The sequence below is a fragment of the Coturnix japonica genome, chromosome 2 (assembly GCF_054131305.1).
Source record: "Coturnix japonica strain WE chromosome 2, WE-NBRP24, whole genome shotgun sequence".
NCBI lineage: Eukaryota > Metazoa > Chordata > Aves > Galliformes > Phasianidae > Coturnix > Coturnix japonica.
Genome location: NC_140664.1, coordinates 73,111,058 through 73,136,495, shown reverse-complemented (window position 1 = coordinate 73,136,495; position 25,438 = coordinate 73,111,058). Strand labels below are relative to the sequence as shown.

Below are 25,438 nucleotides of genomic sequence, written 5' to 3'. Positions count from 1 at the left end.
TTTTTTTTTGCGTTGCAATTAGGCTTGTCACGAGCTCGGCGCAGCATGTGTTTCTGGGCCAATAATACTTGTATTTAACCTAATTAAAGCCGACCTTTTAGAAGATCTGAAATATAAACACGCCTCCCCCCCCCCACCCAACACCTCCCTTTTCTACTCCGTTGTAGCAGTTTAACATCTGAATCTCTGGGCTAGAACACGCAACCTTTCACCGAAGCACGAAGGGAGGGAGGCGGAAGGGGGGTAAGAGGGGAAGTCGCAAAAACGTGCGGACGATGCTGAGGGACCGACTTTCCCGAGCGCCAGCGACAAGTGGCCAGGTAGGCAGCACCCGCACCCCCTTCCTCAACCTCCTCCTTCTTCCCCGGAGGTGGGCAGGCTCGGCTCTATTCCCGAGGGGCAGCGCTGCTCCGTGCGCGCTGTGTTGCGCCGCGATTTTCAGCGCGGCTCGGCCGGGCGCAGCCTCCCGGGGGCGGGTTTGGGACCGCCTCTGAACGCCGGGCGCAGCCGGACGGGCCCGGAGAGCGCTTCCTCCGCTTCCCAGCCCGAGGGGGGTGGGCCGGGGCCAAACCCCTCGAGTGAATCCTCAACGTGTGTACACGGTACAGCGTTTTACGCCCGTCACGTGCGAGCTGAGCAAGGCTATTTTCAGCGAAAACCCATCCTCGCAAAATTGTAGCTTTTTCCTTTCTTTCTTTTTTTTTTTTTCCTACTACTGGGCAATTTATGCCCTTTATTATTATTATTATTTTCCATAGCAAAACCGAATATATATTTTTTCCTTTTTTTTTTTTTTTTAAACTGGGTAATCAAAATTGTCCTGGGATTCTTTTTTTCCCCCGCTGAATGACATTACAAAGAATTTTGTTAAAGAAAGCCAGACTAATTGCTGCCAGAAGAGTCTTTTCATAGAAAAGTCTGGTTTTCATAAGGCAGTTTCTGTGGGTGTTGCGGTTAAATCTAAACCTAGCGGAGAGAGGAGGGTTTTGTTGGTTTTTTTTTTTCCCTTTTTTTCTTTTTTTTTTTTTTTAATTTATTCTCTTTAAAGCGATTTTTCTCAGCAGCGAGAAAGACTCCAAGCTGTAAGGAAACCACTCCGAGACGCACCGGGCAGCCCCAGCTGCCAGCACAGCGCGCATCTCCCCGCGAAATCTCAGACCTCTTGGAAACAGCCGTGCTCACCTGCGCGGCTCCGCGGACGTGGTTGCTCGTTGGTGGGGCCGGGACGGCACCCCCAACCATCCAGCCCACACCGGCCCCGTAACACATCACAGGAAGCTGCGCGAAAACAAGAGGCGAAAAAGAGCTGGATGGTGCCACAAAGATTTAAAAATCGCGCCGATTTTTCTCTCGTTTTTGTCTTTCTATTAGATTTTTCTTTTTTTTTTTTTTTCTTCTGCAGTTGTTTTGTTTTGTTTTGTTTTGTTTTTTTCTCCACTTTTTAATTTTCCTCTCTTTTTTAATTTTCTTTCTTTCTTTCACTCAAGGCTCCTAGGAGGAATTTTCAGTCCCCTTCAAAACACCCACGGCCCCTTCGCCTGAAGGCGAAGGCACGAAAATAAAGAAATAAACGACCTGGCTGGTGCCACCAAAGCCTGGGGGATGTTGCCGTTAGCTCGGTCCCCTCCCTCCCCGAACCCTGAAGGGCAGAGCCGGCTGGGGCATCCCTTCCCTCCATCCAGTCTCATATGGGCTCTCTCTGCCAGAGAAAAGGGGAAAGCCCAGGTGAGAGAAACACAACATGCCATGAAGGTGGCAGAAGGTACCCGCCAGCAGTATGGAGACCCGGGGGGGGGGGGGGTTCACACACAGCCCCCTGCTGCAGGGGAGCTTTCTGAACGGCACCAGGGGGACGAGATTAACCAGACTGTCCTTTTTTTGTTATGTTTTGGTTTTTAATTTATTTCTCTCTCTCTTTTTTTCTTCTCCTCTATTTTTGTTTCTTTTTTTTTTCCCTCATTTTCTTTCTTTTCTTTTTTGTCTCCCTCTTCTCCCCCTTTTCTTTTTTATTTTTTCTTTCTTTCTTTCTTTTCGTTATTCCTTTTTCTTTTTTCTTCTTTCTTTTTTTATTTCTTCTTCATTTTTTCCCCTTTCACAACAACAACAACAAAACACCCCAAAGCCCGCTGCAGGCGGAAAACACTCAGTCCGATGATTCTCAGTGGCCCCTTTGTTCCCGGTGGGGGGACAAGCTAGGCGTGAACCCCCCAGCTCTCTGCCCGTAGGACGGGCCCCTTCCCGGCGGGGCCGCTTGGCAGGGCCTGACCCTCCTCTCCTCTCGGCAGAGCGGGGATATGATAAAAGGAGACAGGGCTCTGAAAGGATTTGATTGAGATGGCGTGTGCCAAGCTGATGGGAGCCAGCGAGGGACAAAGCGCCGAGGAGCCATGGACACTCGAGCAATTATTCCTCCACGCTGAAGGTGGATTAGCGCAATGGAAAGAAGCATATGTTCGGCCTGGGGCGACACTCCCCCTGGCTGGGTTTAGAGAATGAGAGCGGAGAAAGAGGCTGAACCTGGAATATCAACTATCCCGGAGACAGCCCACCCGCCCCCCCTGCTCCCAGCCTCTCCAAAAGTCCTGGGGATGGATGGCGAAATAAATATGCATGGTCCTGTAGATCAACGGGCACCCACATGTTTACCCTCAGAGAGCTGCACACACTTCTGTGCACAGCCATTGCATCCCTTGGCATGGGCACACAGAGAGACAGAAAGGTGGAAAAACCCCCTCAGGTGTGACAAAGAGAGCACAAACAGCCTGCCTTTCAGGGTCCTTACAGCACCCACTCTGCTAGAGGCTCAGCCCCTTCCCTGAAACTTTCTGAAGGTGGCTGTGGTGAGGGATGGAGTCATACCCATTCCCTTGCACCAGGTCCAGCCTGGAAGATGCATGGCAGACCTCTCAAAACCCCCTTTCCTCCTGCAGGCACCCAACTGGGTGAGAAGGAGAGAGGAAGAAAGAAGAAGGCTTGTTCTCCCCATCCTCCTGGGAGCTCCAAAACTGTCTCCCAAATATTTCACTTCTGCTTTTTTATCCTCAGGCAAACCTAACATAGGGGCTGGCAGCACAAGGGCAGAAAGCTCTGCAGGATGGACAAGCCAGTAGGAGCATAACCAAAACCACTGCATGGAAGAAATATACATCCCCGAGACTGCAGTGGCACAGAGTGCAACAGCTCCCGCCAGAAAAAAAAGCTCCGCTCACAGCCCCTGCATCTGCTTTCAATAGTTGGTTACAAAAGGAATTAACCACACCGCAGGCAACAACAGCAGTGGGGCTCAAGAGTATCACTGGATGGCAAAGATCTCCATGCTGTCCATGTCCTATGGAAGCTGGGATTTCAGTGCACATACTTCACACACAGCTGTCCTTCACCCTCCTGCTCTGAAAACAAGGATGTGCTTTCCTGCTTTCTCTTCCTACATCTAGTCCAAAGGTGTATGTGTAAACAAGCTGTGTGGCTATGCACAGATCAAGGAGCTTGCTAGAACTTTGGAGCTCTGGTTCAGAGAGGGATCCCACATATTTGCCATATAGGGCAGCGATGGTTTTGGGTGCTGGTTCCTGCCCCATAGGAACTAGAGTAGGAAGGAAAGCCAGACAGGACATCAATGGGTCCTTACCACTCCATCAGAAAGCAATCTGTTGCCTCATCCTGATTCCTACTTTGGTTTGCTCAATGTATGTTCTTCAACCACTCTACTGGAGAGATGAGGAATGTTAGCCCTTTAGTTTTTAGCCACCGAAGCTGACCTTTGCATCATGGAGTCACAACTACACAGATAGTAGCAGGGAATAAAAGCCACAGGTCTGGCACCTTCATACCTACAGTACCAGGCACCAAAACAAAGGGGTAACAGTGCAAGGACACAAATCTTGCTTTCCACTACAAACTATACTTTTGTTCACCAAAGCATCAACTCCTTCACCCACTCAAGAAAGTCCAGAAACTTCAATCAGAAAAAGAGAAACAAGGCTGATTTGCTCATCTCTACTAGTAAACCATCACGAAAGACTTTCACATTTCCTCTTTTTCCTATTGCTTATTTTAAAATACCTATTTTGGGGAGTTTCAGGTTATTCAGCTAAATATTGCAAATGGGGAGGCTGCAGCCTATGGAGAATTAAATGACCTAAGAACTAGGCTTGTCTGTTTCCTTTTTAGCTCTATCCCAGAGATAAAAAGAAGGAACATATTTTAGTAATCCCCACTCATTTTCACGGCCATTCGTGCACCTGTAACTCAAATAATGAAGCCATTTGTTATTTATATTGCACTTTCCCCTCCATTCTAGATTTCTAACGATCTGACCCTGTTTTATGGCCCCAACAAAGCCTGAAACTGGTGTGGACTTCCAATAATTGAACGATATAGGGAAAAATCTTTAATTGGAACGAAGCAGATGTTAGCTTCATGCAGTCCTCTAACTTGATTATTCTTTGGACATGTTAGACAAGCATTAGTGATTGATAATGATGCTAATTAACCCCTTTCCTTTCCAAAACAGCTAACCAACACCAGCGGGATTCTGCAAACAACACACCCAATGTACTGCATATATCACTATCTGTTTAGAATGGATTAGAGTCACAACCACATTGCTCGAAATCTTCTCCTGCTGATACCAAGCAGGCTCCAAATACTCCCTGAGAGTTCCCGGCGCTTGCGGAGGAGCAGCACAGCCACTTAAGAAAGGTATGTGGGACAGAACCAGACACACAGTGCATTTTGCAAACTCCTAACCTTTCATGTTCAGCTGTGGAGCTGTTTCCATCCCATCGCCTTTGCTGGCTGGGATGGGCTCAATGCTGCTCCCCGTCAGAGAGACGTTTGTTATTTCAGCCACACTCCTGGAACGTGAGGGCTGGTGCTCTGGGAACCCAGGCTGGGCTGAGACATGCACGTGGTGAGGAGGGAAAGGGAAGCACACATGCCGGGGATTTCAGTGCAAGGCAGGAGATGAGCAACAAAACAAGGAGCTGATCTGATTACGCAGTTGGATTTATCAAGGGCAATAAAGGAATCGCCTTCAAATGTAAGGGTTTGGAGAAATGAATACTCCTAGCAAGTGAATAAAATGTATTCAATTAACTAAAAACCTCGTGCACTTCTGAACTGAAGTGGAATCGACTGTAATTGATTTATTTGAAACCAGAGGTTAAGGACTGAATTAGCTAAGTACAACTGGGTATTTCAAGCCACTGACTTCTCAAATGTCAAATCCCTTCTATTTTAAATATTATTTCAGCTGCGGGGCATTGCTGTCCTGATGGCTGTTCCACCAGTTAAATCTCAAATTATATTAATATTCGATTTTTGGAGGGTGGGGTAAATTACGGTACAAAAGAGGAGGGCTGTCCTTATTCACGGCGAACAAGCGCCGAGCCGTCGTTAGGCTCACGTGCAGAAATCAGCCCCAGTCTAGCATTCAGCCACTCACCCTAATTCCAGCCAATCTGGAGGAGAAAACAACAGCAGATTTTTGTTGGTGTCTGAAAGCCTGGCCTAGAATTGGACTGCTGTGCGTTGAGCGCAACAGTACGAACGCATCCAAAGAACGGTGGAGTAATTAGCACGTTTTTATAACCTCGCCTCAGTCGCAGCAGAAGAGGCTGAGCTGAAGCCAGTCTGATTTCCATCCTCGCCTGCAAAGTCCTTCCTCAGAAATAACAGCCATAAAGATATCTACACAAGGTCATTTAATTTCTGTTTTCCGGTGGCTTGCAAATGCAGCAGGAGGATGCTTGAAATGTGCTCTCCTAGCACAGAGCAGCTAATTATATCTTTAAAACATTATTTATTACAACCTTATAATGTTCTAGCATAAGACCGCTTTATACATCACCCAGTATAAAACGATTATATTGGGTACAGGTTTCAAAAAGTAACAAGCATCTGTAAATCCAGATCCGAATGAATGGTATATAATAAGATTGTTTTCGTTTAAAAATGAGTATTTATGTGTTGCTGTGGAAAGAGCAGCAATGTATTGCTGTTTATGAATGCTATTGTGCCTGAGGTTAGGATCCCACACACAATCTGAGATGCAGCCAAGAAAAACAGCCCTGATAGACAATGCTTCACTTCACCTGCTACAATACTGTGCATTTCATTTATGTCAAGAATATGTACAGTTAGGGTTCATTCACCTCATTATTTTGTTACATCTACTTTACAGTTAACCAGTCTCTCTCGGAAACAATAAATAACTGTTTTTTAAAACAATTGTGGCTTTGCATTCAAAAGATGCACTTTCAATTTATAAGAAAAAAATATATATATATTCAGCGCTTTTATAAACTGGCTGGCTCTTGAAAATAGAATTTAGATGCCACCAACTCTCTTTCTGCTTGGCAAGATTGATTTTACACTGCCTCCCATAAGTAGATTACCAAAGCAAAATGAAACATCTTGGGCTTTATCTAATGCTTTGCTTCACTAGCCCTACCAAACGTCAGAATATATGAGCAAATGTTAATTCTCTTTGCAGCTTCGTTGTAAACACCTCCCTCTTAACCTCCACCGTTTCTGCCTGAGCAAAAAGGAAAAAGAAAGGGAAAAAAAAAAAAAAAAAAGGAAAAGAAAAAGAAAAAAAAGAGAGCAGGAGGGGGAGAGAGAGAGAGAGGCAGAGGCAGGAAAGGGAAAGAGAGAAAAATCAGCCACCAGCACCAAAATATCATCATCACTTCAAGGAGACCATCTCTTTAAAAAGCCTTTACAATCTTAACTGCGTTAGTCCCTTCTCCTGTGATATAACATAATCTAGCCCGATGCTGACTTCACCTGCCCCTCTGGGCCAAAGAAAATAGATTCAAAGTCAGAATTCTCACACGTTTTTACAACCCATCTACAAGACGCACGCTCCGTTCTTTTCATTATCATTTTTAAAGCAAACTTCCCTATCTTACAGCCACAAGAAGAAACTTCAGCCAAAAACCCTCAGCTCCTTGCAAACGGAGGCAGCCATCTCAAAATGCCAACCTGCGCCTCCCACCCAAACGCAAACCATCCATCAGAACCAATCTGTCTCCTGCAGGATCGCACTAAAGTTCACAGCCGTGAGGTGACATAGGCAAAAACTATGGAGCTTTTCGTTTCCAGCACCCAGTTCTGATCCACCAGTACGTTCCTTTTTCCTTCACAATGCCTAATTTTCAGTATTTGCTTAGCAGCAATTCCTTTTAATAACGTCTTTCCTGAGACAGATACTGTTTTCTTTTCTCTCTGCTCTCCTGCAGGACAACTACACGTACAAAATGGTATAGGCTTTATAATTCTGTATGCTGCGGATAAACATAAATAAAAACCTAGAGGTCAACATAAATAAAATAAAACTTTATTATTATTATTATTATTTTTCTTTAAATAAAATTATGTTTTGGTTAAAGAAAAGATAGCGTGTCATTTTGTTAGTAGTACAGACAATTTTTTATCCAAAAGAATACACATTGTGCTTTATTGTGTCGTTTGTCTGAATACAGACTCGGTGGAATATCTAAATGATACCCTGCTCTGAACTCCAAGTTGAAAGTAAGTTTTTATTATACTTGAGGGAAACAATGGGTTCAGCTGCTTATTGCAAGGAGCAATTGTCAAGGGAGAGTTAAACTCAATTACTGTAACCATACTGAATAAAAAATACTGCCAAGAACAAAAATACGCCTGGGTAAAGACAGCCACTGAATAAAAAAATCGACATAAAGCGTATCAAATATTTATTTATCTGGGCAACAAAGGACTATGATACATTGACAGGCATGGAAACTACTGCCGGCACAACTCAATACAATACAACTATAACTGCTTCCAATATGGCCAGTGGAAATACAGGATACCAGGTGGTCCCGGATGTGTGAAGTTCTTTGGAAAAAAAAAAAAAAAAAGAAAGAAAGAAAAAAGAAGGGGAAATAAAAAAGAAGGAAGAAAAAAAAAAAGAAAAAAAAAAGAAAGGAAGGAAGGAAGGAAGGAAAAAAAAAGAGAGAGAGTGAAAAATGAAAATAAAGAAAGAAAAGCTAAATCTTGTTTTAAAAGACAGTATTAATTTATTGCTCTGATGGTGCTTTGGGGAGAGGGACAGCGGATGAAAATAACTTCTCCTTTCATTTTTCACAACATATAAGGGTTGTAAAACCACTAACGTGTTTATAAAATCTTGCCAGGGTCCAACATCACTTTATTTTTTCTTCAATGAGAAACTAAACGTCATACTAATTATATATAAAAATCCATGTTTTTTTCTCTTTTTATTTGTTCAGCTGCTTCATTGTCGCCTTTAACATGCTACAACAGGGCTAAAAATGATGAATCCCAGAGAAAAACCCCCAAAAAACCTCTGATATCTAAATAAGTACCATGAACCACATGATGAACTAAGAGGGGAAGATTTAAAACCCACTAAACAAGAGGTAAACGAGATCACCAGATAAATAAAAAAAGGCTTAAAACAGACTCACCATATTTACAATTCCCATTAAATTACACATAAATAAATATATACATACATGAACACTGATTCCCTTATATAATAACCGTGAATCATGTTGCAATAGAAAGTTCAAGTTGGTCGCTTTACCTTTGCCAGGAAAAAGTTCAACAACTGAAGATATGACATGGAACTGCTTGTGTTTTGTGTTCAAGTTTATTCACAATACTGATAAAACGTCATCAGTCTTTTTTGCCTTTCGCTTGCTTGCTGCTGCTGCTGCTGTCGCACTTCTCTTGCTTTTTTCTTTTTTAATATGGCTACAATCTTAACTGAAGTTTATGTAAGGGAAGGTGGTGATTCAGTCCAGTGAAGCTCATAGAATTTTTTTTAAGTATTATTTCTTTTTTTTAGTTTTTTTTTTTTAGTTTTTTTTTAATATATTTTTAGAAAAAAAGGTCCTCTTTTTTGTTTTGTTTTTTTCCTCCTTTTGTTTTATTTTTAAAAAAAAAGAAGTTCACAAACTCAAGACAGAACTTTTACTTTTTGCTGGCTCCATCCCCCTGTTTTCTGTTCTCTTAGGCTCCAAACTGGGGTAGAAAAACGATGGTGGCAGCGGGGAGAGGGGGAACGAGTTAAAAGGGAGCAAATGGAGATGTGGATGCCAGGAAGGGGCACGGGGAGAGGGCAGAGCAGTCCCGCAGAGTCAGAGAACAGGATTGGCAGAAGGATGCTCATTCTGTTGCCGTAGCCTGGGGTGCTGGGTGCAGGGCAGTGGGAGGAGGGAGATGAATGGACTGATGGGCTGCGAGAGGGGGAAGGGAGAAGAGTGGGGGGGAATCCTCACTTTCGGTGCTTCTCCTCTTTGTCGCTGCTTTTGGTGCTGTTGTCTGTGTGGCTGTTGGGGTTGTTGCTGAGGTACATTTTGTCCATGGCCTTGAGCGCCTCGGTGAGATAGTTCTGCAGGGCGGTGACGGCAGCGCATACCGCCGGGCTCCCAAAGCCGTGTGAGATGAGGTTGAAGTGGGTCAGGCAGCTCTGGATGCCCGGCTCCAAAATGGGGTTGGGCCGCGAGTTCCCCAGGGGAGATCGGTCCTGAGCCAGCAGGTCGGTGAACTCTTTACAGATCTGTCTATAGCACAAATGGAGCAGAGACACAGAGAGGGAGGGCAGGAGGGGAAGAGAGAGGGAGAGAAATGAACCATGGCCGTCAGCAGCAAAGCCAGTGCATGCTCCTTCCTAGGTTACACAAGCCCGCGGGTGGAGGCGGCTGCTGCCCCTAAGCGCACACACACACACACTCACTCCCCACTGCTTCCTCTCCTCTACGCAACGTTCCCCCATTCTCACACCTGTGGGCAACGCACACACCTCTTCCCTTCACCTTGCACACGTGCGCAATTGCGTGCACGCATCGTGCCCCAGCCTGCACAGACAAAAAACGAGCACGCACACCACAGCGGCTCCCGCCCACCCCACCGATCCCCGTCTTGCACCCCTCACCTACTGCCTGCAAACATACATCCCTTCCTAGATGGATTCTGGAACTGAATCAACGCGCAGCTTAAAGCTTCCCAGCTATGTGGAATGGAGGAGATGGGCTGCAATATCCAGAGAGGATTTGGGGGATTTATTCACATTTTGGAAGACCCTTATTTGGAGAGAGCCTTGGGCCTCTTCCTTCACAAGGCTAAAACACGCCCATGTGTGTGGGGAGGAAAGGGTGAAAACAGAGAGGGGAATCGAGGCTTTAAATTAGGGTGTTCTAAAACACCTATACGTACATCTCCATCACCAAATCCTAAGGGACCCTTCCACAGAGGGGAAGGCTGATGCTAACTGGGCTCTGGAAATTTCCTTCCAGGGAGGTGAGAAGGGAGGATACAAGGGCAGGGTGCATAAGTTAGGTGACACCATCCGCCCACTGCACAAAGGGCTGGGGAAATAACACACCTTACAGCAAGGGCTTAGAGGCACGTTGAAACAGTTTGGATTCTGAAACCCGCCTTAATGTCTTCCAGCCATAAACTGGCTCCCATCTTCTGCCTGCGCCCTCTGGCACCGTGCCCTTTCGTGACACCTCCACTGGTAATTAAGGGCCACTAAACAACCCTTTTAATTTCCAGCAAACATATCAAAACAATCATTTTCCTTTCACGCGCCACCTGGAAGTCTAGCCAGCCCTACCAATGATAAACTCCGCTAGCATTTTAACTGTGTACAGGTTGGCATTTAAAATATATTTTTAATATCCCTACGTTCACTAAGTAGCTGAGATCCTTGGGAAGAAAGAACCACCGCAGATTTTAAGGATCTGAAATCAGTTTAATGTGCCAGTTTTATTCTGCCATCAATGGGAAGCCTTCCCCCTTCTACCTCGATTGATAAGCTAAGTGAAAGGAGACAGAATATTTTTTTTTTGCTTTGAATAACTACTGCTTTTTTTCTTTAACCAGCCATCCATCTACAATTTCTACAGCTCACTCTCAAGCGAATCCATGCAGATGGACCGGATGGAAACCAAGCTGAGTTATGCAGAGCTCCCATAGCAGGAGGGGACATACAAACCCCCACCAAAAGCAACACCAGGAGCCATCGGCTATGTGGAAAACATTTGCAAATAAAAGCTCCAAACCCGGGTCTGTCACCCTCCCCTCATAACTGAACCACATGCTAGGAAGGTAAATGTCTTACTTTGTAGCTAGAAGCATGTTTTTTCTTGTGACTTGCTCGTTTGGATCGGAATGTTGTCGGTTGAGAAATTCAGCTACTGCTTTGGCAGGAAATTCTGTCTCACAAACGTACCCAAAATCTCTAGCTAGATGCACTGCTTCCCCTGCAAAGGGAGAGGCGGGAGGGGGTGGGGAGGGAAACACACATCTCATCAGTACACACAGCACAGAGGCAAAAATCCATCAGAGAAAACAACAACAACAACAACAAAAGCACGACTTTCCACCTGGGTTTTCCTTCTAAAAGACAGGGACTGGTATCTTTCTATCTCTACAAAAAGGTACAGTAAGAAATGCTAATCCCATTTTATCTTGTAGGAGCCGCCTTTTGCTTCAGTCTAGGGCAATGCAAATGTGTATTTTCATGACAATCGTTGCGAATGAAGTCTCACATTCAGGTTTTTTTCCACGTTTCCATTGACTAACAGATCTTAGACACACAGGCTCCCAGCACCTCCAACGTGTGCTCACATTTACATAGCCACGTGTATACGCAGCCATTTATACGCAGTTCATTCAAAGCTATTTACTCCGGAAATATTTGTTTGCCTCAGCCACATCTCTATATTCTTTCGCAATGCATCGATGATTAATATTGATCATAATTACTCCTAGAGCTCTTCTAAATAAAAACGCATTAAACAGCTAAGTGTTTAAAATTTAACTTGATCGCATATAATTATATGTTTCCCCCCCCCCCAAAACGATTAACCATGAGAATTTTAGGGTCATTCCACCGAGTCTGTCTGTTTTGTTGATTTTCAAATCTTTGGTTTTAATTTCCTGAACCAGTTGGTTTTTACTGCAGGGCTTCCTGCCATTAGCTCTAGCTCCGGAAGAACGCATGCGCCAATTAGAGCTTCAAAGCCTCAGTCCAGTGAGCTTGTTTCCATAAAATGGAGCGGATCATAAACAATAACAGTACTCCAGAAAAATGCTACAAGACTCAAAGCCCGAGCAGTGTTTACACTATCATCCCCCCAAAACCAGACACTGCTCCTAAGCTAAATGAAGGGAGATCGGGCCTCTGTTCTGCTTTTTGTTTTCATAAAAATCACTCGTTGAAAGCAATTATATGCCAACGCCAAACAGAACAATCAATTACAATCAAACATTCTCCATATTCATTAACATCCCCCCAAATATTAGGCATCTACCAAAGCTAGACATTTTAGAAGTTTTCCCCTTGCAATTCATTACTATGGTGTGCTGATGCAATGTCACAGCCCTTTCAAAAGCATGAAGATGCAGTTCATAACCACGCAGCATAAATACTGCGCAGCTACCTAACCTGAATGCTTATAAAAACTTAAGTCCGGCATTGTGCAGCACTTCTTTCCCCATCCCTTTCAACATGAAACATCTCCAGCAGAATGCAAACTGACAACCAAACAAAGCTACCGATTCCCTCCTGCAACAACCAAACTTAAGGGAAACCTGTGCAGGTCGGGCTGAGGTTAAAAGCACTCTGCAGACCAAGCTGACCCAAAACGTTGTGAAACCCACGTGAGGAGAAAGGGGAAGGATTTATATTCTGGGTATGGGTTTACTTTGTGTCAGTCAATGTGACAAAGCAACTGATTCAAAACTAAACAACAGCAAAGACTCAGGCTTCCCATCCCCGAGTTCTGAAAGTTCAGGGCACCTGAAGGTGCTAAAAGTAAGTTGTGCGTTCTCTGGACAGACCGAAGCAGAGTAGAATGATATAATGAAGGGAACACATGTCCTGAAAATGAGAACCAAAAGGGAGGGGGGTGCAACTCGTAGGCTTTCAGGACACCATTAATTCATGGCTTAGGTCAAGGATTCCCAAATTAATTCAGGAAGTAATGGTCACGCATTTCTCCAATGCAGATGTCAGAAAACTTAAATGATTTACTGTTATGTGGCTGGGGGCAGGGGGAGATGAATCCCAAAGCAGCTGCAGTTTTTTGACATTTCAGTTGCCCACTGATGGAAGGATGGCAGCAGCCCTGCTCCCTGCAACTTACAGCCCAGCGCTGATGGGACTGAGCCTAACGCTGAGCCTGCAGGATCTGTTTTAAGTTAGATCAAAAGACAGAGCCTGCACAACCAACCATCCTTTCCTGGCAGACCACAAGAACACCTTTCCTATTTCAAACAGGCAGCACCAACTTGGAAAATAAAACAGAGCCAAGACACCAAGCCTTGTCCCACTGTGCAACACCACAGGCAGGGCTAAGGCACTTACCCTCCACCAGCGAGGTGAGCAAGGTGACATTAGCAGCTTTGCGCCTCCCGGCCGGCAGGTTCAACCCTATCTTGTCCAGCTTCTCTCGGAGGGACCGCCCGCCATTTTTGGACTTTGCCCTGTGCCACAACAGAAGGTGGTTAGAGGAAGGGCAGGAGGGACTGTGTAGCACCCCAAAACACCACACTGTCACCTGAGGAACACTGAAGGGAGGCTTCTGGGGGAAAAGCTGAGCCTACAGATGGAGCAATGCAGTGACTGAGGTGGCGGCCTGCTATGAGCCAGCAGCCGACACGGCCTAGAGGGGACATGTCTCAGAGCGGCTGCATTATTCCATTGATAAGACAAGAGAGGATGGTCTCAAGATGCACCAGGGGAGGTTCAGGTCAGATATTAGGAACTATTTCTTCACATAAAGAGCAGTGAGGCACTGGCATAGGCTGCCCAGGCAGGTGGTAGAGTCACCGAACCTGGAGGTGCTCATGAACCATGTGGATGTGCCACATAGTTAGTGGGCATGGTGGACCACATTATCTTAGTGCCTTTCCAAGCTTAATGCTTCTATTCTATAATCCTGTCATTATTGAGCGGGCTGATGTGAAAGTTTGGGAGCCCACACTGCCGTTATCACACGGGAGGCTGATTCCTGCATGGCAAACACCGCAGGCCTGCAGAGACAGCACGTTAGGATGGAAGTTTGGCTAATTAATTTTATTCCCTACCCGAGCTCTCTTATATTGCCTGGATTAGATCACAGCCCAACGGCGCCCACATGGCACAGTGAAGCCAACCTCCACACCCGGGGCTGCCATAGCCACGACGGCAGAGAGGCCGGGGGTCCACCACGCCTCACACACCGAGTCTCATTGCTATGATTAAAGCAGCCCACCCCTCGCTTTCCCCCCTCAACCCCCAGGCGCCCGCCGTCTCAGCGGCAGCTCGCCGCTCCCCCTAGCGGCCGGGCGGGCGCAGGGGCTCCGTCGGGGCGGCAGCGGTCGTCGGGTGGCCGGCCGTGCGCTGCGGTTCGATGCCCCCTCGGCCGCCGCCGTCTGCCCGCCCGCCTCCCTCCTTCCCCCCGCCCCTCACCTCCGCAGCACTCCGCCCAGCAGGGAGGCGTTGAGGCACTCGGGAGGCGAGAGGCGTCGCTGCACTTCCGCCACCGTGACCTTGTACTTGGAGGTGGAGCTGAGCAGCGAGAGGCGGCCCGGCACCGAGCAGAAGACCTCGTTGGGGTTCACCACCCCGCCGAAGAGAGCGTCCTTGTTGATGGGGATGGAGGAGACGGCGTTGTTGTTAGACTTGGACAGGGACACGGGGCCTGCAGGGAGGGAGGAGCGGGAGGTGAGGGGAGGGGGGGCAGAGCGGCCAGCCCCGGCCCGGAGCGAAAATAAACCAAAACGGAGGGGGAAAAAAATAAAAGAAAGCAAAAAAAGAATAAAAAGACCCCGAAACACACCGGCCGGCCCCGGCACAGAAGTTGGGAGCGCAAGGCGGAGGGCCCGGGGTTGGGGATGGATGGCTTGTGACATTAATAGCTCGGGGAGGGCTAATGGATACACCGGGAGTTAAACGAACTCTGGAGATTACTAATAAAAGAGCCAATTATCATGTCGGCTCGGAAAGAGCATCTCTTCAGATTTATCCCTCGCGCGTCTAATTTGACGTGACAAAGGCTCGGCGGGCGGGGAGGGGGACGGGGCGCCGGGCCGCCCGCTGTCCGTGCCCGTCCGCCCGGCAGCGCTGCACAAAGCCGACGAGATCCCACCGAGCCGCCGGTCCCCAGCAGCCCGGCCGATCGCCGCCGCGATTTGAAGCACGGAACAGCGAGAGGAAAAGCTGTTTGCCGACAACGATTTCACACCGCCGCGCAGCCCCGAGCTTCGGGCAAAGAGCGAAACCGAACCGCTTCCCAACGCGCCGCAACACCGGAGCGGATTTTGCAACCCCGCAAACTCCCGGGCAGCGATACGAGCGGTGCCCTCCCGACCCCGGCCCGCCGCGCCCGCGATCGCCGCTCACCTTTCTTAATGACGGTCTGATCCGGGATGTTGATGCCGGGGTCTTCTACGTGCTGCAACACAACGAGAGGCGGCGGTCAGCGAGCACGGCGGGCACCGAGAGCCGTCCCACAGCCCCGGGCCCCGCATCCATCCATCCATCCATCCGTCCCTCCCTCCCTTCCTCCTCTCCCCGCCGCGGGCGAGGCACAAAGGAGCGGCCGCAGCCGGGCACACGGGGGGCCGCTCCGACGGGGCGAGCTGTGCACCCCCGGGCGGGCTCCCCCCCATTGTGTGCCCGCAGATGGGGTTCGCTCGCAACGTGCCGAGGAAACCAAACGGAACAGCGTTGTTAGTATTTTTTTCCTTTTCTTTTTTTAAATCCGAAAGAAGTGACAGGCGATATAATGCCTGGCTGTGTTTACAAATTAACACCAGCGCTGCTGAGATAGAAGGTTTCGCAATGGTTACAAAACGCAGGCATTACCATTTAAAAAACTATTACTTCCTCCTCTAGTCTTTGTCCAACAATAATACTGATCCTAACATTTTCCATTCTGCCTTGGATTTATGCTCCCGTTAATTGTGCCTGATCTCAATGATTCCGGGTGGATGGTACTAAGTTGCTTTATTACAGGTTTTATTATACTCCGTGCTCTCATTTGTAACTTGCCTAAAGTGCTTCTGGATTTAAGTATAATTAAATTGAGAAATGTTCAGAAATGACTACTGCCGCAGTTCTCGTGTTTTAACTATATGGGGAAATATGATCCCTTTATGCATGCACCCTAAACCCATAAAGTCAATGTAGTGTGGCATAATACTTTTATTTGTGTTATTTCTGCGCCTATTCCGTACGGGGAGGACTGTTAAGTTTAAAATCCCACCGAGATATTTATGATTAAATAATTTGCACCGTCTCCTCGATTTACTTAAATCTTCCACCGGTCCCTTTTTTGTTAAAGCCCAACTGTGGCAGCAACGGAATAATCCACAACCGACCCCAAAGCTCCGTGTTATTTTCCCCCCTCTCACAACGAGATGGAGACTCTCAGCAGATACGTTCCCTTATTTCTGTGCCTGCCCATTCGGTTTCACAGAGAGGGGGGAAAAAAAGCCCCAACAACAACAACAACAACAACAACGCACCAAACAAAACAAAACCAAGAAACCAAGGGCCGGGCTGGGTAAGGATTTAAAACAGATGGCACTCAGCTCTCACAAACTACGGCAGCGCCGTTAATTCGTGGCTCTTTCCGAGGCAAACGGAGCGATTTGTACTGTAGTCTCTGCAGGGCACAGAGAGACAGAGAGCGGTCGGGAGCGGAGGGGGAATGGAGGAGTACGATTTGGTCACGTTCCTGCAGCAGTCAGGGGTTCAACGGCAACAAATTGGTTTGTTCCTGCTGTTGCCTCCGCGTTCTTTTGCATCGGGTTAAAAGAACAGACTCGTTCCTAACGGATCCCAATGGTTCACTAAAGCCTCCGCTCTGGAAAGCGTTCGTATTTATTGCAAAAGTGCGGAACACGAGCGGCAATTTTCTGCGGCTCAATTCAAACGGGGGGGGAGGGGGGGAAGGGGGGAGAGCTGCCATAAATTCACCATTTTCCACGGGTGTAATTTGCAGAAGGTTTCCAAACGCCCCCCAAAAAGAGAGCTACGTTCGTCTGAGCATCATCCTCGCAACGCGAAACTGTACTCATTAAGCTGTCAGCGAATATATTGTTGGAAGATTTGATCCCGTAATTTGGGATGGCATTCGGGCAGAAATCACATCCAGACACCACACAGCTCCCTCCTCTCCCTCGCAGCCTCAGCCCATCCGCACGGGCTCTATGAGCTTTTATACATCTATTGCCATGTTATCGTTCTGTTTGCAGGGAGAACCCCGGCAGAGGAACTTTGCTCACGTTCCCATTGCGTTGCATAAGGCACTTTCCTGCGGAACAATGGCCCGGCTGCTCCGTCACAGCCGTGTGTAATGCCATGCTTCATTAGAAACCATTTTAGTTTGAAATCCGGGCTTACTGATAACAGAATTGGATTCCCCGAATATAACGTGCTGCCCAATGGGCTCCACACATTTAATTTAATAGAAGTGAGGCAGGTCTGGTTGGGATTTGATAACCCATAGGTACAGCCAATGGTCTGTGGGGTCATCCATCCCTCTGTACTGCTGCTGGAAGAACATGGCACCAGCTCCACACAAACCTCCTCCGATACTTGTCCATTAATTCCTTTGGAGAAGGGATCTCGCTGTGTCCCCTCACAACTTTAGATGCCACCATCCCGTAATATTGAGGAACCATCGGCCACTTTCCCCGACTTTTTTTTACCCCTTTCCCCTTTGCATTTCCCATGCAGAACGCTCACCGAGACCCCACACCAACGAGAGCTCCCCAGACGCACGGCCCTGTGGCTACAGTAAACATTCTCCCAATCGCAACATCTCATTGTCACCGAGAAGGAAAGATATTGTTAACGCTGACACTCATTTGATTTATCCCCATTTCAGCGGGCGCACCACACGAGCCCATTGTTCTGGGCAGGGGGGCTCGGCCTTCCTCTCTTCCTCCCTCCCCTTCTATTACATTTCGGGGGCCCCTCCCTCGCCAAGTGTCCCCCCCCCGGGGCCGCGGCCCGGCGTTGCTTACCGGCACGTCCTCGATGGCGTGAGGGATGGAGTGCAGCGGCAGGTCGGCCAGCCCCGCTCCCAGCCCGTGAGGGCCGTGCAGCAGGTCGTCGTGCCGCCGGTAGTCGCGGCGGGGGTCCAACCCCCCCAGCTGGTGGGGCAGCCCCCGGTGCGCGTGCAGCAAGCCCGGCTCCTGGCTCTGCCTTTGGCCCGGCCACGCCGGGTGCTGGGGCTGCGGTTGGGTGTGCAGGGAGTTGAGGCTGTAGGGGTCGTTGACGTGGGAGTAGGGGTCCTGAGATTGGGGGTAGATGGGCTGGTACGGAGGGGGGAAGTAGGGCGGCTGGAAGTCGGCGTTGGGGGTGTGCGAGAGCGGCGGGGCGCTGCTATACGGGGACTGCCCCACGGCCCCCAGCTGGGGCAGCCGCGCCGTCCCGTTGCTGGCACTGTCGTGGCGCTCCTGGGGGTGGGAAGGGGGGGGCACGGGGAGGGGGTACGGGGGAGGAGGGGAGGGGAGAGAGGGGGAGAAAAGAAAAACAAAAGATGAAATCAAAACCGGTGCTCCTCAAAATCGCCCTCCAGTCATTTCACCCGCCGAGCAGCTCCTCGCTCGGAGGGAGAGAAGGGGGTCCGTCTGCCGCCCTCGGCAGCATTAACGGGGCTCGGACCATCGCCCCAACGGTGCCGGTGTAATAGCAGCGATAACCACAATAACGGGACCGTTCCAAACAATTCACAAAACGCTACGGCGGCGATCCGTGCGCTCCCGGCCGGCCGTGCCCCGGCAGCGGGCACTGAGACAACCCTTACACGGGGCCCTACGGAACCATAAGCCGAAACCGTAACCCAAAGCGCTGCCCCGGCCCCGGCGCACCTCTACCGAGGGCCGCCGCCGTCACATCCCGGGGATAAAGCGGGAGAGCCGAGCGAATTGCCATCTTGCTGCGGGGGCACCGCTGCCCCTGCCAGCAACTTTGCACAACGATTCGGGGCGAAGGCGAGGGCCCAGAGTCTCCTCCGGGCCCCGTTCAAACGGGTGAGAGGAGGAGGAGGAAGGGATCGGAAGGAGAGAGACGTAGCCCTCAGAAAGGCGGCGAGGGAAGGAGTAAAACCCCGCGGGCAGGTGCGGAGCGACGGGAACGGGGTGGCGGCTCCAGAGATCGGCAGAGCAAAAATAAAAGGAAAAATAAATTAAAAAAAAAAAAAAAAAAAAAAAGGGTGGGGGTGGGGGTGGTAATGGGGAAAAGAAAATAAAAGAGAAATGGAAAGGAAAATAAAAAGGAAAAAAAAAAAGAAAGGAAAAAAGAAACAAACCCCAACATAACCGAAGCAATTTCCCCCTCCCCCCCCCAACAAAAAAGCAAAGGAAAATAAAACCAAACGAGAGCGAAGAGGGCGAAGCCGAGGCGAAGCAGCAGAACGCAGGGCAGAGCCGCCTCGAGCCCGGCCGCCACCGCCGCCGCCAACAATAGCAGCGCCCCGCGCCCCGACCCCCGGCGGAGAGAAAGGCGAAGCCACTCACCATAGCCGAAAAACTGTGCACTAACATCTGCGAGGCGTCGGGGGATGCGCGGCGGGGAGAGAGGCGCGGGGCGGCCGCGGAGGGGCGCGGAGCTGCGCGGATGGACGCGGCCGGAGCCCGGCGCTACGCTCGGGGGGCAGCAGCGGGGAGCCGGGGCTGCTCCTGCTCCGCGCCCGCGCCGCCGGAATCCATCAGAACGCGCAGCGCCCGCCGCTGCCCTTCATCGGGTGCTGCAGAAGCGCTGCTTATCCTGGCGCGGGGCGAGAGGTAAAGTTGGTCGATTTTTTTTGTTGTTTGTTTGCTTGTTTGTTTGCGTTTTTTTTCTTTTTTTTTCTTTTTTTTTTCCTTTTTTTTTTTTTTTTTTTTTTTTTTTTTTTTTAGTATGTGTGTTCGTTTCTCAATCCTTTTCCTCGCTCTGTCTCTGTCTCGTTCTCCTCTCCCCCGAGCTCCGGCCGCTCCGTTCGGGCTCCTCACGCCCGCTCCTCCGCCGCCTTCCCGGAGCCTCCTAGCAGCGGATATTCATGACTATTAATATTACACGAATACTTAATAAGGGAAGAATGGCCGCAAATCGAGCGTGAAGCGCGAAGGCAACTCAAGGCAGAGCCCGTTCTAAATGACGTCCATTGAATGAGGAATCGGTGTATCTAATCAGCGCCGGGGAGAGAGGGAGAGAGAGGGAGAGAGAGACAAAAAGGAAGGAGGGAGGGAGCGCGGCGCGCAGGGGGGACATGCCGCCGCGTCTGGCGAATCACAGGGAAGGGGCCACATTTTAAAAGGTTGCGGGGCATGCAAAAGTGAAAGAGAAAGAGAGCGGAGAGAGGCAGAGGGTGGGAGCCGGGAGGGGTGCGGCGGAGGTGGGAGAACCGTGCGGCGGGGGGAGGGGGGGGGGCGTAAAGGAGAAGGGGGGGGGGGGGGGGGGGGCGCGGGATCCCCTTTCCTTCTCTCCTTCCCTCCCTCCTCTTCCTCCCTCCCTCCTCGCCCCCAGCCCCGGGCGCACCTCGGGCTGCGGCTGCTGAGCGAAGCCGGGCTCGAAGGCGGCGGCGGAGGAGAAGAGCGGCCGCTCCCGGCTCCCGCCGCCCTCCGCCCCGCCGCCCTCGCGCGGGGGGGGCTCCGCCGCCGCCCCGTCCATGCCCCGCCGAGGGGTCCCCGCTCCGCTGTCGCCGCCGCGTCCTGGAAAGTTCTCCTCCTCCTCCTCTTCCTCCCGCACCTCGAGCCCCGCCAGCATCCGCCGCCCCCCAACTCGGAGGAGCCGGGAAAAGAGGAGGGAAGGAAGGGACGAAGGGAGGAAGGAGGGCGGGCGGGACGCGGGGGGAGAAGGAGAAAGCCGGGCACGGCGGGAGGGAGGCACGGCGAGCGCTCCTCCGTCCGGCCCAGACACGCCGGGCCCCGCGCAACCCGTCCGACTGGCTGCGCGACTTCGGCACCGCCCTCCGCGCCGCTCCTCTGCCCCTATCCCGGCCCCGGCTCCGCGCTGCGCCGGGCCTTGACGGCACGAAATCGGCGCCCGAGGGGGCCGGGGCCGAAGACCCGACGGCGGCGACACGCGGGCGGCGCTGACCCACAACGGCGGCCTGGGGCGGAGAGGAGGTGAAGCTCTCGCCGTGCCTCGGGCCGAGGGGTGGAATAATAATTATAATAGTCATAATAAAATAAAGAAATCTCCCCGACGCCCCGTTGCCGGACATCGCGTATCCGACAGCTCAGCCTCGCTCCGAGCAGCGGCTGCGTCCCAGCGCTCGGGGCAGGACTGAAGCACCGCATCCTTCTGTCCTCGCCGGTTCCTCGGCCCCTGCCCTACGCCGCGGCATCGCCCGGCATCGACTCGGCCCCAAATTAGTACATTCGTTCGCACAGAGCGGTCCTTTTATTGATCCGTGTCGCAAGGAGAACTTTTGTGGAAGGTGTGAGCTTGGCTTTTGTTAGGGATTGGCATGGGATGCCCTCTTCGGTTTGTTCTTCTTCTCCTTTTCTTTTCTTTCTTTCTTTTTTGTCACACCAAAAGACACTCGGAGCACGGACGCACACACACACGGTTCTGTCCTCAGACCCTAATTGTTGAGGTTGAATTTGCCGAGCGGTCCGTATACGACTGCTCAAAGGCCCTGAGAACGGGGAGGTCGCCCCCAGAGCCGCATTCGGGGCACGGCAGCACTGGGGTGGGGTGGGGGATTTCAGCGGCGGTCCTGAGCCGCTCTGCTCCCTTTGTCTCCTGGCCCTTCCATCCATCCATTTATCCGTCCGTCCATCCATCCATCCATCCATCCGTGCGGATGCGCTCAGCATCCCACAGAGCCGCACTCACAGCGCTCTCTCCCTACGACTGGGACCGCTCCGGCTCTCGTTCCGCCGTCGTTCCCCGAGGGCTCCCATCTGCCCTGGCCCATTTCGGCCGAGCCGGTCGAGGGGGCACAACTCCTCCTCAACGAAATCCGCGGATCGGTGGATGCTGCGCGGCCCCGCTCGCGGCTAAAGGCCCCGGGGCAGTGCCCGGCCCTGGCAGGCGCTTACCTCGCACTCCTCATACTTGATGTTATCCGTCAGTTTCCAGAGCATTTTCATGGGTCGGCGGGAGAGGGTCCGATCCCCCCGGCGCGGTGCTGCGGAGCGCGGCGGAGCTGTTGCAGAGCCGCTGTGCACTGAGCGCTCGGAGATCTCCCTCTAATGGCAGAAACTTTTCCCTTTTGCAGCGCTTTACCCGCAGCCGGAGCGTCTCATTAGCATAGCGACCGCGGCCCAATTGCTCGCCGGCTCCGACCCGCGCCCGTCGCAGGTACGGGGCCGTAGGGACGGCGCTGAGCCCGTGTGCGCCCACCGCACACGGTGGGGGGGGAAAGGGGCCGTACTCCCGTCCGCCCCCCGGGCTCGGGGCGTCCTCTGCTCTTTTTCCCCTTTTCTCCCCAAAATCAAGAGGAGGAGAAGCGAGGTGCGGCCGTTCGCCGCCTGCGGACGTGGCTCCTGCCCTCGGGGTTCGATGTCACCTTTTATTTTTTGATGGATTATCGAAAAGCCCCGTTCTTTCGCCAACTGTTCTCTTCCCCTCCGGTCCCGGTGGTTGTCGCTCTACAAAATCCAGCCCCAAACCCTCCACGCCACACCCGGCCAGAACGGCGAGGCAAAAGCACGGGCAGCCAAAAAACACTTCTGCGAGCTCTAACAGAGCACGGACGGAGCTGTGACACCACCGAACTTCGGCCGTTCACTGTGCGCTCCTTCGCACAGTTCTCCCTCCTCCGGGGTCCCTCTTCCCTCCTCCCCGATCCCATTCATTCCGCTCCCCGAGGCTCCATCCTCTCACACGCTGCGTTCTGCCTCGCGGAGCCCCGGGGTACCCCCAGCGCCCAACCCCGCACCCCGGGGCTCCCCCCGCTATGTGCCGCCCGGGGCAGCGCTCAGCGGGGTGCGGTGAGGACACGTGTGGGGCAGAGAGCTCTTAAGTGGGGGTACGTACGAGCAGGGTTAGTACAAAAGTAATACAGATGTGTGCACACGCACGAGGATCTATGCTATTTAGATCGCTTCTACTCGCCGACCAGATAAAGGACGCCGATTTCGACTGTAAAAGTGATTAAAAATATATTTGTGCTCACTTTTTTTTTTCTTTTTTTTCTTTTTTTTTCTTTTTTTTGGTCTTTTCCTGCAGTAAAGAATAAAGCAGCGCGGGGAGAGATCGGAAAAGTCGGGAGCAGCGCAGACACCGAACCCACCCAACCCCCTTGTGCAGCCCTACGCGGGGTCGGATCACGCGTGGGAGCTCCGCGGTCCGTCCCGTCCCTCGACGCCCACTCCCGTCCCGCATAGCGACCCCCCAACAAAAGGGTGCAGCCCCCCCCGTTACCTGCCAGTCCCCCATCTTGGCGAGGACGGACATGGCGCTGCGGGCTGCGGCTCCCGCCGCTCACGGGCTGCGGGGAGCGGCGCCGCCGGGTGAGTCCTCCCTCCCCTCACCTGCACCGCGCTCACCTGGGCCAGGAGGGGCCGGCAGCTCCTGCCAGCGCCTGCGCGCTGCAGCCCGCTGCTCCAACCCCCCCTCCCACACCTCCACCTCCCGGCTCCCACCCGTGGATATTTTTCCCCTTTCCCCGCGAGGATTCAGGTCTGATTTCACACCCTGAGGGAGAGGGGGGAGATTTCCTCCTCCTTACACGTAGTTAAATGTGACTATTTTTTCCCTCTCTCTCTTTCTTTCGCGCACCGCCAAAGTGTGCCCGTGGGTGGGGACACCCGTCGGACCCATCCCTCCGCTTCTTTAGGCCCTGCGGTGCGGCGTCCACATCGGCTGCCCCGCAGCAGCGCCGGTGAGCGGAGCTCCCCGGGACGGAACAGAAGCCGGGTGGGCAGAGGGGCCGCAGGGAGCGCACCGCCTCTTTCTAAAGACACGTGCGGCTCGTCCTTTTTTCTTTTCTTTTTCTTTCTTTTCTTTTTTTCTTTTCCTCTCCCCTCCTCCCCTTTTTTTTCTTCTCTTTTTTGTTTTTGTTTTTGGTGCATCCCATAGGGATCCCGCTCACCGCCCGCCCCTTATTTGCCTCTCTCACCCCATCCAGCCCCATCCCATTCCCAGCTCGGCTCCGGTCCGAGACTCCGTCTCTGGGGTCACATCCTTGCTCCGAAACGGGATGCGTGGTACTGTGCTCTGGGGCTGTCCCGGCTCGGAGCGGGGCTGTAGGATGCGGTCAGCACAAATAGAGAGCGGAACTAAAGGAAGGAGGAAAAACTGGCTGGGTATTAAAAAACACTAACAAAGAAAAAAAGATAAAGAGGGATAATCAAGGGAAAGGGGATAAAAAAAACCAACACCAATAACAAAAAATCAACCAACCACCAAACCACAGAGCCTCTGTGTGCGAAGGAAAAGGCAGAAAGGATGCTGAGAAGAGCCCCGCCGCCTCCACCTGCGGCCGTTCCCAGCTGTCAGCTCAGCCGGAGCTTCTTCCCAAAGCGGCCGCTCCGCTGCACTTAACGCCGGCTGTGAGGGACCCATGTGTGGGGGAGCAGAGGGAAGGGGAGAGAGGGGAGAGATGGAGAGGAGGAGGATAAAGATGTGCTGCCGGGGGTTGGCGGGTGGGAAATCTGCGTACGTTTCTTTGGTTTCAGTGTCAAACGAAGAGCTTTGAGGTGTGAGCGGAATGAAACTTGTTGGAAGTGAGATGAAAACTCTTTGGGAGAAAAGAACAATGTTTGTTTGTTTGTTTGTTCTGCACGTGGGTCTCGTCTTATCTTTTAATATTTATTTGCCGAACCAACCAACCCAAAATAACCAAGCAAGTGAAATCGGGACTCAAAGCGGAGTGAAAATCGAGCGCAGGGTTAAAGCCGGGCGCATGCTGGGGACAGCCGCAGTCGCGCTGCTGAGGATGGCCGGGTATCCGCACCGCAGCGGGAACACCCCGGCCCCGCACTACCGTTCCAGCCCGGGCCACCCAGCGGGCGAACTCCTGATTAGAGCGTCCCGATACGCGATAAATCCATCCTAAAGATCCACCCAGAAGAAATCCGGCTTTTATTTACTAGGACCTGTTCACTTTTTGAGGTTTTGCTGTCGTACGTTTAATTTGCTAAGCACGAGGAGACCCCACAGAGCTCTAAGAGAGGTGCTGTGCTTGCAGTTCGGGCATTCAAACTGCGGTTTGGGTCATTCTGACTCCTCACACGTCCCCCCAAAATGGCTTTTGCACTTGAACTGCATTAGGTCTCTATGCGGTGTTGCCCTTGGATTGAGATTTCAAAGCCTGCACTAAGATACGCCGTAAAACCTCAGACAGCCCTCCTCCCCCAGGGGTATTTATCTTACACATTTAATTGCTCAGTAAAGCAAATTCTGAATGCGTGTTCTTGTATGGAGAAGCTTTGGATCGGTTATTATCAGTACGTCCACTGTTCTGCAGCAGCTCAGTAGGACTCTGCACCAACATCCCTG

General features: G+C 51.3%; 1 protein-coding gene and 1 long non-coding RNA gene across 8 annotated transcripts; one reads left to right on the top strand and one right to left on the bottom strand.

Annotated features, from left to right (window-relative positions):
* Nucleotides 1-62: 62 nt before the first annotated feature.
* Nucleotides 63-7,955, top strand: LOC146761941 (uncharacterized). 4 transcript variants are annotated; one of them, XR_014942770.1, is made up of 4 exons: nucleotides 63-320; nucleotides 1,488-1,725; nucleotides 4,514-4,727; nucleotides 4,849-7,955. It is a non-coding gene; the product is annotated as an uncharacterized LOC146761941 (long non-coding RNA). The 4 variants fall into 4 exon arrangements; XR_014942772.1 differs by lacking the exons at nucleotides 4,514-4,727; nucleotides 4,849-7,955 and adding an exon at nucleotides 2,286-4,505 and having other exon boundaries at nucleotides 68-320; XR_014942771.1 differs by lacking the exons at nucleotides 4,514-4,727; nucleotides 4,849-7,955 and adding an exon at nucleotides 2,123-4,505 and having other exon boundaries at nucleotides 68-320.
* TFAP2A (transcription factor AP-2 alpha) lies at nucleotides 7,699-23,530 on the bottom strand. Of its 4 annotated transcripts, none has more exons than XM_085537763.1 (7): nucleotides 23,360-23,530; nucleotides 18,025-18,459; nucleotides 15,392-15,443; nucleotides 14,459-14,690; nucleotides 13,373-13,491; nucleotides 11,123-11,264; nucleotides 7,699-9,560 (listed from the first exon to the last, which is right to left on the bottom strand). In XM_085537763.1, the coding sequence occupies exons 1-7, from the start codon at nucleotides 23,390-23,392 to the stop codon at nucleotides 9,272-9,274; spliced, it is 1,302 nt and encodes a 433-aa protein (XP_085393889.1). In that variant the 5' UTR covers nucleotides 23,393-23,530; the 3' UTR covers nucleotides 7,699-9,271. The 4 variants fall into 4 exon arrangements, with proteins under 4 accessions (XP_085393889.1, XP_032298386.1, XP_015710138.1 ...); XM_032442495.2 differs by lacking the exon at nucleotides 23,360-23,530 and adding an exon at nucleotides 22,033-22,190; XM_015854652.3 differs by lacking the exon at nucleotides 23,360-23,530 and adding an exon at nucleotides 20,522-21,996.
* Between the last annotated feature and the right edge of the window lie 1,908 nt (nucleotides 23,531-25,438).

Coding starts and splice junctions, on each gene's coding strand:
- TFAP2A (XM_015854652.3), bottom strand. CDS start 20,749: ATGCTGGCGGGGCTCGAGGTGCGGGAGGAAGAGGAGGAGGAGGAGAAC. Junction 15,444..18,024: donor ACGCCATCGAGGACGTGCCG/GTAAGCAACGCC, acceptor GTTGTGTTGCAG/CACGTAGAAGACCCCGGCAT. Junction 13,492..14,458: donor CTGGGCGGAGTGCTGCGGAG/GTGAGGGGCGGG, acceptor GTTGTGGCACAG/GGCAAAGTCCAAAAATGGCG.